At 32.8% G+C, this 14,554-nt stretch overlaps 1 protein-coding gene and 1 non-coding gene across 3 annotated transcripts in view; both read left to right on the forward strand.

Moving 5' to 3' along the window:
* Cbp53E (Calbindin 53E) overlaps positions 1-14,554 on the forward strand; it is a 479,040-nt gene that overhangs the window by 413,583 nt on the left and 50,903 nt on the right. For both annotated transcript variants that reach the window (XM_085814625.1, XM_085814624.1), the window contains exon 8: positions 5,519-5,564. In XM_085814625.1, the coding sequence (XP_085670751.1) occupies positions 5,519-5,564 (46 nt within the window). The remainder of the gene's footprint in view (positions 1-5,518; positions 5,565-14,554) is intronic.
* Positions 6,763-6,838, forward strand: TRNAG-CCC (transfer RNA glycine (anticodon CCC)). The gene has a single exon. It is a non-coding gene; the product is annotated as a tRNA-Gly (tRNA).

A 14,554-nucleotide genomic window follows, 5' to 3' on the forward strand; every position in this document is an offset into this window, starting at 1 on the left:
GAGAGATTGAAAAATTAGCAAACGTCTTCGCTGGGAATCGAACCACGGATCTCTGAAATACGGGCTCAGTGTTCTGACCCTTACACTACGAAGGCACGCTAGGAAAGTGGGAGAAACACCTTATAGTCAAACACAGAATCTTTGTAAAATATTAAATGCATGCTAAAAATATCAAGATCGTTGGAACCGATTTAACACCTGTTAGGAGCTATTTATAAAGCAAACATCACCTCAACTTTACATTTTTACACTGATTTAGAAAATTAAATACCAAGAAATTTTGTTTGTAGCGAGGTAAGCTTTGTTTCGTTTTTAAACTGGCATCATAGCATAAAAATGGAATATCCAGTCCGCACCTCAAAGCAGAGGTATCACCGGAGCCATAGGCTAAGTTATAATATCTTATCTTTCCAGCAATAGGCTAAAGAGTTTCTAATTTATTAAATTTTAATACCTTAGCATTAAATTTTGATGTCTTCTACCTAGAAGATGTATTGGCATCGTCAACATCTTTATTAAGTACTATTTACATTATTTACAAAGATCCAAATCAAACAACCATTGATATAACATTATACAATAGTTCATTACATTCAAACACTGGATGTGTATAATGTAATAGGCCGTACAAGGAAGTCATGGGGTGTCCACACTAGATTTTTAAGCTTGAGAATTCAGAAGTCTGCAATGATTCCATTAATAATCCTGAATTTTTGGGTAAAATACCATACGCTTGGATTTAATGGATTTATTCTGCTCTACCTCTCAGCAAGTCTAATAAACGTATGACTCAGAATACAGTAAAAATTAATGTTAAATGAGAAAAGTAGTCTAAGGCTTACAATCAAACAGAAGCTATTCTCCTCCAGAAAATCAGCAAAGAAATAAAATAAAGAAAAAATAGAAAATTCTATCTTTCTAGAAATTGTGGTGCAGCTTCTACGGTTGCCACATCTCTTACAGGTTATATATTGAATTGTTGGTGGTATATGGACGGGTGCCGGCTAATACCCGAGTATCCATTTATGAACTATTTTAATTATAATAATTATTATTTATAAACTATTAATTTCTCACAAATTTTATGTATTTCTCAATAAAATAAAATACATAAAATTTGTGAAAAATGCACCGCTTGAGAATAAAATTTCGAAAACTCGTATTTTGGAACACTTTTTACAGCTTTTATGAATCTTTTCAGGGCTATTAAAATAACGAATGTCATTAAAGGAACCTTGTTTTGGGGGAAAAAAAAACAAGTGGTTTGTAATTTCTGAAATCTGGTGAATCGGAGTGGCGTGGGAAGTTGAAAACTGTAACACTCAACTTTGCTAGAAACTCCTTAATAAGAATGAAATTGTGTTACGGCGCCTTACCGTTTAGAAGGAGTTATTGGATTTAGTTTTTTCAAGAGTAACACGCTAAATTTTCTTCAAAGGCTGCTTATTACGGTTTTGTAAAACATGGTTTTAACTATCGATTCCTCGGGAAAAATTCCTTACCAGCAGTTACTTTCTAATTAAAATTATCCCCACTATTATTTTCATATTTGATTTCTAAAAGTAAAGTTTTGGTGGCTGTAACGAATCTTCTGAAAGCTTAGCAAACGATTGCCCATTTTGTCTCAATATTATAAGCAAAGTATTACGTTCCATCACGCTTTGCTCAAACTGCAATCACAGTTTTTTTGAAAAAATGTGGAGTAATATCTGGCGTTTGGATTCTCAGCGTTCCGTAACAGAAAATCTTCACTGTATGTGCGTAAATATTTTTTGTAAGTAAAATAATATTTTAGGAAAATACTGTTCGTAAGTAAAACAATATTTTAGGATTTGAGATATCATAGTAATAAATACTGTACACTTTGACTAATTTGACAAGTTTATTGCAAATTTGATACCAAACAAAAAGTGCCTTAGAACTTTGTAGAAGCTTTGGATATATGTTTTCCTATTCGCTAACGTGCCTGAAGTTAATTAGCTATCTCATTTACGTAAAACGATCGCTATGTTTTAAAATTTTTATCTCTAATCGATCTACTTCGGGAGTTATGGGTTTGCTGATGGAGCTTCTTTCTATGATCCATGCATCAAGAAAGGCTGTTTAAGATTGAGAATCTCTTCAGTAAAATGTAAATAATAATTACTCAGCTAGAAAAGATTCTTTGTTGAAAGAACCACACACGTGAGGAATAGATCTTTCTTCATCTATTTTGTTTTTTCTATCTGTCTGGAACAGAAAGAATTTCTTAAATTACGTTAAAAAAGGGAGAAAATTGGATTTTATCATCATAGGATAACACGCGCTAAAGAGTTACTTACTGAGAGAGATATACGCAATTGTTGCCTGCTTACTGTTACATATGGTTACTGTTAAATTAAATGTGCTGTTCCTATTCCCCATAACAGCTTTATTGTTTTCTAAGTAACTACATAAAGAATTATTGCCTTTTCCCGGGCTTGCTGTCACGGTAGTAATGGATAGCAAGTGCTAGGAATTAAAAATTCTATGATTCCAATACCAGCAAAGACGTAGCTGTCGTAGCAAGTGGTCGAAATAAAAAATTTCGCATGATGAAGCCACGGACATCGAAAATGCCACGGCGATCGAAGGTAAGTTTCTGTGACGTAAATTTAAACTCGAAAGGACTACTCAACGTCTAACGAGTTATATTGATCTGTTCTCGAGTCATAGCTCTTAACAACTACTTAACTATCAGCATCAAACTCAAGTCAAAGTACAGTTCAATTAAAATTTAGTTAGTCAATCCTATCGAAATTTAAATCATAACTTATTGCTACTATTAAGTGATTAAATATTTATAGGGTGATTATAAATAAAGTTTCATATTCAAAAGGCTGTAAAAAAGGAACCACTGGTCAGAATGACTCGAAATTTCACCTAAATGTACATGAAGCTAATTGTCTTGAGACATATAAAAATAATAAGACAAGATTTTACCAATAGATGGAGCTATACTTATCATAATACGCTAATTTAAAGACGTGACATTCCTCGCTCTGGTCCTATGTCTGTCAAGGGTCTACGGAAGATAATTCGTAAATTCAAGGAGACCGATTAGCGAGATCTGGCAGAGGGAGAAAGCAATTGTTTCGCCAGTGGAAGATATGACAAGAACAGCATTGCAAGAAGAGACAAGATGTGATGTGAGAATGTACAGTACAATTGACCGATCTTTAGCCACACCTATCAGCACGGTCCGTAAAATTTTACAAAATATCCTGCAGTGCTATCCATTCAAAATTACACGTGTTTAGTAGTTGTTTCCTGCTTATCTGCCAATAAGACAAACTTTTACTCTGCAATTTCTTTCTCGGATGGAAGTGGCCAGGTGAATTTTGCGGACAGACGAAACCGATTTCCAAGGTTCTGTCAATAATCAGAATTACAGAACATTGCGGACATTGAACCAGAACCGCACCTTATATCCAAGTATCTCCGGAACTTTTTTAGGGCAACCACAACCACCGTTTTCGTAAAAAGGCTCTTCAAGCAGAACTGTGGCACCAGCAGGCCACATGTTGGTCAAGTGGTATGGGGCACCAACAGGTCTTTGGCAGAGTCATGACGAACATTTTAGATGCAGAATAATGGAAATTTGTGATTTGTGACCTGTTGGGGTTTCAAGCATTCAACCCAAGGTCGACTGAGTGCTCTTAGCGAGTGGTGGATAATATAAAAGGAAATCGCTCTGCGCACCAAATGCATTGCATTTGATAGACAATACAGGAACGAGTAAAATTACCCAGAATCCAAAAGATAATGAAAATAGTAGCGGTAATGGTAGATTAAATAAACAGTTACTGCTGAGATGATTAGTATATTAATACAGGAATAAATATAATCTTAATGAATGTAAGTTTATGAAAATAGAAGCTAAAATAAGTAATTATACCAATTCAAATAATAATACCGGTCTTCATGACACATCTGAAATCCTGCGCCGCTCAGAGATCTGGTATCAAGCCGAGGTATTTATTGGAGGTAACGATAGGAAATGTTTGTTTATTAATTTTAATTTCTGTATTTACCGGATTGAATTTCTTGTAACGTCGCAAAAGTATAATGCAACCTTTTACTGCGTTAAATTTTATCCTCCAGAGACTGCACCAATGAGTTGTAAGTTGCGTACTGTGACTGCAATGCAATATAGATATCACTTCCTTGCTCAGTATTTTTGTCCATTTCTTGTGATCACGGCAGCTATTGCCATTTTTATAGATAGTATCGCATGAGCTCTGAGAACACGCTTTATCGATAAGATATTACAATCAAAACTTTTGTCGATAAGATACTACAATCAAAACTTTATCGATAAAATATTACAATCAAAACTGTTTGGTACGGAACGGCCATTGAGATGAGCCAACCTGAATTCCATCGAGCACGTAAAGAATATATATGGAAAATGTTTAATTACTTTCTGTTTGTCTCTGGAATGTTTTCGAGCTAAAGAATATGACAGTTTCAAGCATGGACATAGACATTTCAAGCCGCCACAGGCGATCTTATTCCTGGCATAAACCAAGGGCTCACAAGACATCCAAATCTGCGTAAATAACAGGTGCATATGCGGTAACATTTGTAGATATAAACAGAATATTTTTCACCATAAAAAATCACATGTTTTTGTTTATCATTATTATATAATTATTCATTGGTAATTTCTTCCTACAAAGATGTCTTTATTGTATCACTTGCTTTGTAGACGTTTCAATGAGTTCCACAAATATTACTATTTTTATCCGCTTTATTCATGTTGTTGCTTAATGTTTGGACATGAATGCATTTCATCGGACAAGCGCTGTAGTTTTGAGTTTATTTTTTTTTTAATTCAGTAGTAATAATGTGTAACAAAAATAATGTTTAATTTTAAAAATAGGTTTTAAATTATTCTCAAACTACTTGTACAAAATTTTCAGCAATAGGCATACAACTAAATTTTTTAATAATGTCTGATTATCATTTATAGATGTTATTAAATTCCCTTTGCATATACATTAATCCTAATGTTTAGGACTTTATGATGGATTTTAATTAAGATTTAATTCATATTTGATAAGCTACTATTTTTAACAATTTTAATCGCATTTTGACTGCTTTTTTCTCTAAACATACGAATTTTAAAAATAAAATTTGATTATAATAGAACTAGAATTTTATTTTATAAGCCGGCAATATGATTTGCTATATACGGACATAAATTGGCAAAATAAAGCATAATTACAGGCGTCTTCTTTTTTAACGGCTCGATTTCGGAAATATTTATGCTTCAGCATGATCCATATTTCGATCTATTATGTCATGTATTAGAATATTTTCTGTTTCGAAACTTTAGAATAAACGTATTGGAAAATTTCACTCAATCTATGCGTCTGTGAATATTTGCTTTGACATTAGTGTTTATACGAATGAATTTTATATTACAGTGCATTTATATTTACGATGCAGAGACGTTTATAAAAGTCTATTTAATTTTTCCTTTGATTTCGATTAGGTTGCTGCCCGTGAAAGAGAACTTCCTTTGCCGATCTGCTTTTAAGGTAAGTTATGTTCGGGCATTTTTATTCACCTTTACTAAATATCAGTAATGCGCATTTTTTAAACTTGCAGATTTTATTCATATTTACACATATTTCTGCTTGCCTCTTCTGAATTCCTTTCTTCTAGATTTTGCTTTCAGTAAGCATTGTGTAGAAATTATTTAAATTGCATTGTGATTGTTCGTGTCTTACGGAATTGTAGAAAACAAAATAATGTGGTAGATAGATATCCATCAAATCATTTATAGAAACCTGCTCACTTTTTTTTCACTTTAGCCTTCTCACATTTCAAATGTAGCATTCAAAATATCGAATGTCAGTTAGTCAGTAATTTAGTACAAAAATAAAACTTGAATAGCTAACAACAAGTAAATTTTTTGAAATTTTTTAAGTGTGCTTATTAAGTTTCATACCTTTAACCTGAAATGCAAATTACGAAATTACTCATACTTGCACACAAGTTTTAATAAGATAATTTCACTTCCCGTGGTTAATAATTCCGTGGTTAAAACTTTTGATGAAACTTTTACCTAATAGCTTCCATATCACTGAATCAAAATACCAGAAAAAATATTGTTACGAATTTGGCATTTAAAAAGCTAATGTTAGTTCAATTATAAATTAAATGCTTTTATTTCACGCGCAGTGCAGCGCGTGACGAATATTAAAAGAAAGCTAAGCCAGAAAAATTGAAAATACAAGAGCGCGTGCATTTAACATTTAATAAAGATCTCTTTTTGATTTCGAGAAAGTACTAGAAAATTCTCGCGTGATTTTAAAATCTTAAAAAGGAGGAAAACCTCTCAGTTCGAGTGAGTTACTTAGTTTGTTGTTGTTTAGAAAACTGCTCTTGTTGACTGTCGCGAATTCGCGGATTAGCTTTCTTTAACTGTTTTGAATTAAGTTCTTCTTTTGAACGTTTGAGTAGTTAGAAGATAACTACTGTGATATATTGTGATACTGTACGATTATTTCAGGATATTTAATCATATTTCTTGTGATAATAATAAATTTTTGTTACTTTTTCATCGGACTTGTGTATTCCTTTCGTAACGAACCCGTACGCACGCAACTATTTTTGGTGTCAGAAGTGGGATTCGAACCCACGCCCACATTCGTGGACCAGAATTTTTGTTCATTTTTCATTGGACTTGTGCATTCATTTTGTAACGAACCCGTACGCACGCAACAATTTTTTGGTGCGCCGCTGGTGTAGTGGTATCATGCAAGATTCCCATTCTTGCGACCCGGGTTCGATTCCCGGGCACGCACCAAAAAATTGTTGCGTGCGTACGGGTTCGTTAGGAAATGAATGCACAAGTCCGATGAAAAATGAACAAAAATTTATTATTTTATTATTATCACAACAAATATGATTAAATGTCCTCAAATAATCGTGCAGTATCACAATATATCACAGTAGTTATCTTCTAACAACTCAAACGTTCAAAAGAACTTAATTCAAAACAGCTAAAGAAAGCTAATCCGCGAATTCGCTACAGTCAACAAGAGCAGTTTTCTAAACAACAACAAACTAAGTAACTCACTCGAACTGAGAGGTTTTCCTCCTTTAATAAGATTTTAAAATCACGCGCGAGAATTTTCTAGTACTTTCTCGAAATCAAAAAGATATATTTAATTAATGTTTAATGCACGCGCTCTTGTATTTTCAATTTTCCGGCTTAGCTTTCTTTTAATATTCGTCACGCGCTGCACTGCGCGGTAAATAAAACCATATAATTTATAATTGAACTAAGATTAGCTTTTTAAATACCAAATTCGTAACAATATTGTAACTGTACTTGCGAAAATTACTTTTTATTACTTTTATTTTTTAAATTTTTTTATTCATTTTTCTTTCTTATATTTTAACTGAATTCAATCGCTTGATGACAAAATTTGTACATTAAGTTCTATAAATTTGAATTTTAAAATTGAGTTAATGACATAAGCTTTCGTAACTATATATTATTTAAGTATAAAAAGTTATTTCATTCAAAAAACGCGATTTAGGAGTTTATGAAAAGTAAATGTACAAACAATGTACAAACTTACATTGAATGCTTATGAATAACTAACGAATCATATGCCGAAAAATATAATTTAACTAAACACTGCTAAAATAATAATAATCAAAGAAATTTGCCCTCCAATTTTCAGTACAAAGAACATAACTGAAAGGCATATATATTAAAGTACATATAAAATTATAAAGCAATTAAAATCATAATGCTTGAAAAATACAGATCAATTATAAATATTTTCAGAAATAAAATGTTATTCTCATGCAAACATCAGTGCATCTTGAATACAAAAATTTGTTTTTTAAGTTTTGCACTCTAAAGTTTTATTAACCTAATGCCTATTTAATGAAACTAAAATTATCAATTAAAATTTTTTTTATGACATATAAAGTGGCCTGGTATTTTCCAGATTCCAATGTAGCTAATGGAAAGAAAAAAAATATTTGAACAACAAAAATTTCGTTTGTGTGCAATAGTTTTTTTTTTCTTAGTACAATTATGGTACATTTGAAAAAAGCAGTATAAAATACCTATATTCCAGCTGCGCCACATCAATACATCCTTGTCTTTTAATTCTTCAAGCTACAAAGATACTGAAAGAGAATGTAGTGACATGGAAAGGTTACAGTACTCTATGAGGGCGTTTGGGGTTTAGCGAATCACATGAAAGAAGATAGTAGCGTGGAAGATGCTTTAAGTACTTGTTATAGTACACTTAGACTAAGTGCGAAAATTGATTTCCAATGTCGCAATACTAGTTTATACTACCAATTCACGAGGAAAGTATTCTGTACTTTTAATCTGATATTCTTCGCGATAGTTTCTATTAGTTATGCATCAGTTTCCTGGTCCGAAATATCATCATCAGAAAAAAAAAATTAAACCTTAATAAGCAAAGGCCACGTTGTAAGATATTTCTCCCGCCTTCGTTGTGTAGTGGTGAGCACACTCGGCGCGTATTAGAGAGGTCTGTAGCTCGAGTCCTGGAGAAGGCATGCACATTTTTCATGTCTCCTGCTTCGAAATAACGTAAAGTCTCTACAACGTGATCACCACAACTGAATAATTCATTCTTTTTTCTGAAGTACAAAAAATTCGCGAACAAATTCTTCATATACAAACAGCACTCCGGTTGCATTTATAAAAAAAACAATGCATGTCAAGACAGAGAGTCTAGATTTCACTCGAGAAAGTGCAACTAAACTCAGAACGGCGTTTTTTAATTTTATTCCAAAATTCTTCGCCATTTTAGATTCACCCAGCTGTTCTATAACTGTTCACTAGAACTCGGTTCAGACCTCGGTTGGTGAACTCACCTCGTTTAGTAAATATCTGTTTTAATGTTCTACAAGGCTTAAAAAATTCTCAAAAATTAGAGAACAGAAAATGTACTCCTGCTTCACTGCCCATGTATAAGACAGGGATACGAGAACTTCCGATTTTAAGCATAAAATCAGCTCAGAATTTTGAAGCTATGAACTTAAATATAGAACGGAAAACTTTTTAAAGAGAGAGTTTCCACATTCACTGAAAGTTATTGTTAATGAGGCCTCTGCAATAAGGCTTCCTTTTTCTGACCGCCATATCTCAAGTTCGAAAGGAAAAGCACGTCGATTTTCGATTATGGACATATACAAATATGCCCAAGATGACATTCCATAAATAAGCGGATCGTAGAGGCGAGCAAAAATGCAAATATTTATAGAAATAGCTAAGTATGGTACAGGGAGTATGTTGTAGGGTCTTAAAGAACTAAGACTTTAAAAGTAAATTATGTGGAATATTAATTGAATTGGCTTTACATTAAGAATACTTTTTTTAATCCGGTGCACCCCAATGTTTATCCATCCACCCCTCCATTGCACTACGTATAGGAAAGTTAATTGCGCCCTAAGTTCATTTATTTATTTATTTATGCCGTGGTTTAAAAAAAAATAATAACAAACTTTAAAATGTTTATCTTGTTGTACCACAAATGTGCAATGAAGCTACTAGTGGCGACCATCTCCTGTAAGGCGAGTTATTCCAAAAGTTACTAGTATTTCTGAGATCATAAATTTCCTTACAGCGCGTTCTGATCCTTTACGTTCATTTGTTTCATTCTTTTCAAAGGAAAGCGTTTGTATTAATATAAACCGTATATAATTATGTTTGTAAAGTTAAAAACTGCATTAATCTTCACACAAATTAAAAGCCTTTTATATTATTATTCTAATGAAAACCATTGATAGTATTTATACATCGTTTTGAAAATAATGCTTAAATATTCGAAACCAGAAGAAGTACTTTGTTTGCTATCTGAAAAAACAAGTGCTTAGAATATTCTTTAAAGGTTTATAAAATTTGTGCATTTTAAGAGTATACTTTTCTGAATACAGAAGAAGATAGTAATAATTATTTATTTGTATTTATAAATAACCACAATAATTAAAAGGCGCATATTTTCCTTGTTAGTTTACTTTCTACTTAAAAAATGCTCTTCTACTCGTATTTTGAAATTTCAGTAAATATATAGCAGCAGTTTCTGAACGCTCTCATGCGGCTCTTAATGACATGAAATTCTACAACCCTTAATAATTTAATTAAATTTCTAAAGAAAAGCCTGCTTCTTATACATCTTTGCAAATTTTACAACAGAAGTATTAGTCTTTCTTGCAAAATAAGCAGAAGTATTTAATAATGAAGCAGATTATCTGTTCGTGTTTGCTTAGTTCTCGTAATCAAGAAATCCATTAAGGGCAACAATCCAATAATTCTCGACATTTTCTCTCGGTCGATATGCATTAACCATTTGAAGAGGAAAAGGTTGTACTTGTGCATCTGGCACCATCGTTCTGTTTGCTAGTTATCTCACCGCGAAAGAAGGCTATTTAACCTTCATTAGCGTAAATTGATTTTGAATCAACTCCACGCAATGTACACCTGTGATGTAATTATTCCATATCTCTTTCTTTTTTGACACATTTATTCATAAATAAGACTCGGTTTTGATATACATGTATAAGAAGTTCCTAATTTACGTTTTTAATGAGAAGTGCTCTCATTATGGCTTTGTATTTATTTTTATATTATGCTGTTAGGGAAAATGTGAATTCATTTGAAATTTTATGACTAAGCAACTGGAATAGATTAAAGCACATGTGTAAAAACACTTTTAAGGCAGAAGAAACTTAATGTATATGTTTATTTTCCTAAAACAAAGAAAGAAAAAGGAAAGTGAAAGAAATTAAAAACAAGAAAAGACTTAATGGAATGGGTACAAATATAGATCTGCGCGGAAGAAGGAATATTTTTAAGGTAGAAAATAGCCGTGGGTAATTTGAAGCTATCACAGGATCACTTAGTTTCTCGAAATATAATTGGTTTACATCTTAAACAAAACTTTATTTTATGCTGAGGCAGACTTTCTAAAAATATCTTCCTATTGAAAACATTTTATAATATGGTTAGATAAATAATGAAATATTTTCTAGCTAAAAGAAAAGATATCCAATATTGGTTCTACGGATATTTTTATGAAATTCACTTCCTTTTGTGCATGATGTATTTTCATCTAAAATTACTACTCATAAACTGCTAACTTTTCATAAGCTATTAACTGAATATAATTCTAAAGAAATATTCTTACTTCTATAAACAAGTCTTCTGTAATCACATTGTTGCATGCGTACGGATTCGTAATAGCTTGAATGCACATAGCTCCGATGATAGGTTGATAAAATTTATTTTGTCAAAAGAAACACTTCAGAGATCTGAAACTTTCCACAAAAATATTCGTACAGCTCTTCACAATACCACAGATTGCAATTAGTAGTTACACTTCAATCTACTATGAACGTTAAACACAACGCATTCACCCTACCGCCAGATATTTCTAATACTTCCTGCTTCTCAAAATTATATGAAGACAATATGAGGGTGAAATTACGGTTACAGCTAATATAGAGATCAATTCGGACCAAAATGTCGCTAAGTTTGGCGAATTTTACTGATCTTTCCCCAAATTTGGCGACAAAAATTAATCGCCAAAACCGTTGCCAGCTTGGCACTATCTCATAAGCTATTAACTGAATATAATTCTAAAGAAATATTCGTACTTCTATAAACAAGTCTTCTGTAATCACATTGTTGCATGCGTACGGATTCGTAATAGCTTGAATGCACATAGCTCCAATGATAGGTTGATAAAATTTATTTTGTCAAAAGAAACACTTCAGAGATCTGAAACTTTCCACAAAAATATTCGTACAGCTCTTCACAATACCACAGATTGCAATTAGTAGTTACACTTCAATCTACTATGAACGTTAAACACAACGTATTCAGCCTACCGCCAGATATTTCTAATACTTTCTGCTTCTCAAAATTATATGAAGACAATATGAGGGTGAAATTACGGTTACAGCTAATATAGAGATCAATTCGGACCAAAATGTCGCTAAGTTTGGCGAATTTTACTGATCTTTCCCCAAATTTGGCGACAAAAATTAATCGCCAAAACCGTTGCCAGCTTGGCGCTATCTCAGCAAATTACCGAGATACTCATTTACTCAATGTTAAATGGACTTGCTCCTTGCATTCCCACTTCTCCGACATAGCTCCCCATAACACACCAGGCAGAAAAACACAACTTCACATATAACTGCATCGAAAATCCATCCAGCTACAAAATTCGCAACAATCTTTATAGTAAAATCAATAGCGTCTGAAGTTTTCCTTTATAATTTGTCTACTACTTCTTTCTTTTCTGAAGATAATAAAAATCATACCTCTTATATATTTAAAACAATATATAATAACCTCAATATTTTAAAACATTTTATACATTTTAACTATATAAAGCCATAGTATAAATTAGGCATCAGCTATTGTTCATGATGTGAGTAGAATATGTCGAGCTAATCCTAAAATTCCGCTGTTATAATAATGCGAACGAGATAAAGAGAATCATCTTAAGAAACCTGCTGAGAGAGAACTTTGTGGTCCTCTCCTAAATATCTCCAAGTTTTGTATTCACGGTTAAAAATATGCTTTCCAAGTGAAGCGCTGACAAAAGGAAAGAACCCAAACTGTTGAAATCGAAACGCTTAAACAGAACATCCAGTTCTAAAAGGGGTACCAAATGTTCCCTATCTCAGCCTCAGAGTAATTGACGTGTTTAGACTTGTTTTTACAACAGCGCTTAAACTGAGTCACCTCTAAAATCAACGGAGAATTTTTAGCGATGCATAAAGAAGATTTCCCCAGAGTCTGCTAGTGTTTGAATTTCTTTAAGAAACTCTACCAGATAAAATGAACTGGGAAATTTTCCTCGGTTATAGTCTTACACGTTTAATATTACGATTTTTTTCATTAAAATTTTATCATAAGTCTTTACGAAAAAACAAACGAACTTGTTTAGTTAATCGGACATTCATTTATGGAAAGTTAACACAGCGAAAAGCCAAACACTTTTAGATCCATAAAACGTTTTTGTCAAATAAATTAAAATATAAAAGCAAAAATTATTTGTTCCCCATTTGCTGGCAATGAGTTATTTTTCTACTGTTTCTTGATTAAAGTTAGTTAAGGAATATCTTATTGAAATGTGTCACATCTTTTTCAAATTGTTGATTAAATCCTATTAATGGAACTATAATGTCCTGTAGGCTTTGCCAGAGAGATGGCGAGTTACCGCTACGTCCTAAATACTCACAAAGAAGGTTTAAAATAACATTTTTATTTTAGTCTTAACTTGAATATAAAGGCAAAACTCGTATTACAGAAGAAACTGCCACCAAATGTGATTAATCTTAACAGATAATTAAAAGTAACAGACAGTTAAATTCAAGCGTTGATAACGTAATCTAAGACTACACTTGAAACAGAGTAAGTTGGTTCGAGATATATTTTATCGATTCACAATTTAACTCATCGGCTACCATAATTTGAAGCACAGCTGGCGAAGAATACTAAAAGCGAGACGCTTTTGCTGGAAGCTTCTATCTGAACTAAGATTCAAAACCTTCAGATTAAGAACACTTAAAGCTAACTGGCATTATATGCTTTGCTTATTTTCATTCTGGTGAGGAATACAGAAAGAAGTTATAGTAAAGACCAAATTCGTAATAATTGGTTAACATAAGCTGCTCTATAGTGTTATCGATCGAACTTTTCACACATATTCGCATTTGATACTTGTGTAGCATTCTGAATATTCAGCAGCAGTGACAGACGCTCGTATTTATCAAAGATAATATACATGTATATGCAATGATATTAAAAAAGTATTAATGCATTATAAGGTATTTCTTCCACTTCCCTAGCGTGCCTTCGTGGTGTAACGGTAGTACGCTGGGCGGGTATTCCAGAGTTCCGTGGTTCGATTCCCGGCGAAGGCGGTTGCATATTTTTCATGTTTTCTGCTTCCAATTAACCTAGTGACTCTACAGCATATTCACTTTGAAATATGTTCAGCTTTCGTACTGCTGCCTGTTATGGGTTCACAACGATCTCCTTAAACTGTTAAACGTAAGGAACAGGAAGACTTTAATTACTGAAAAAAAAAAAGTTCATAGAGCGTTATAAACAGCTGCAAACAGCCCAAGGAAGAAAAAACAGGTGAAATAGGCGAAGTACTTTTTACGATAAGGTTCTCCCAAATCACCTAAAATGTCTCTCAGAGCGTCAGAGCAAAACTGATGATCAGATGCTCTTTAGCAAAACACTAGATATCTGTGAACTCACATGCTTCAGTTTAGAACCTCTTAGATATGGGATTGCTCACGCTGCAGTGCAAGTGCCTCTGGAAGCATCGAAAGCTCTCAGGGCTTCGGAAATGCTTTTTCCAGAAACTTCCAGAATATCATTAAGTTATTAAGAAATTACCAAATTTTGGCTGTTTGATACCGAAAATTATTGCGCAACCTCAGTAGAAGAGTATTTGCTCATATCTTTGAATTTACTTGAGCTATCCTTCCTATTCAA

Source organism: Stegodyphus dumicola, chromosome 4 (assembly GCF_044657685.1).
Source record: "Stegodyphus dumicola isolate Sdum_Otavi_A_Nest chromosome 4, ASM4465768v1".
NCBI classification, from domain to species: Eukaryota; Metazoa; Arthropoda; class Arachnida; order Araneae; family Eresidae; genus Stegodyphus; species Stegodyphus dumicola.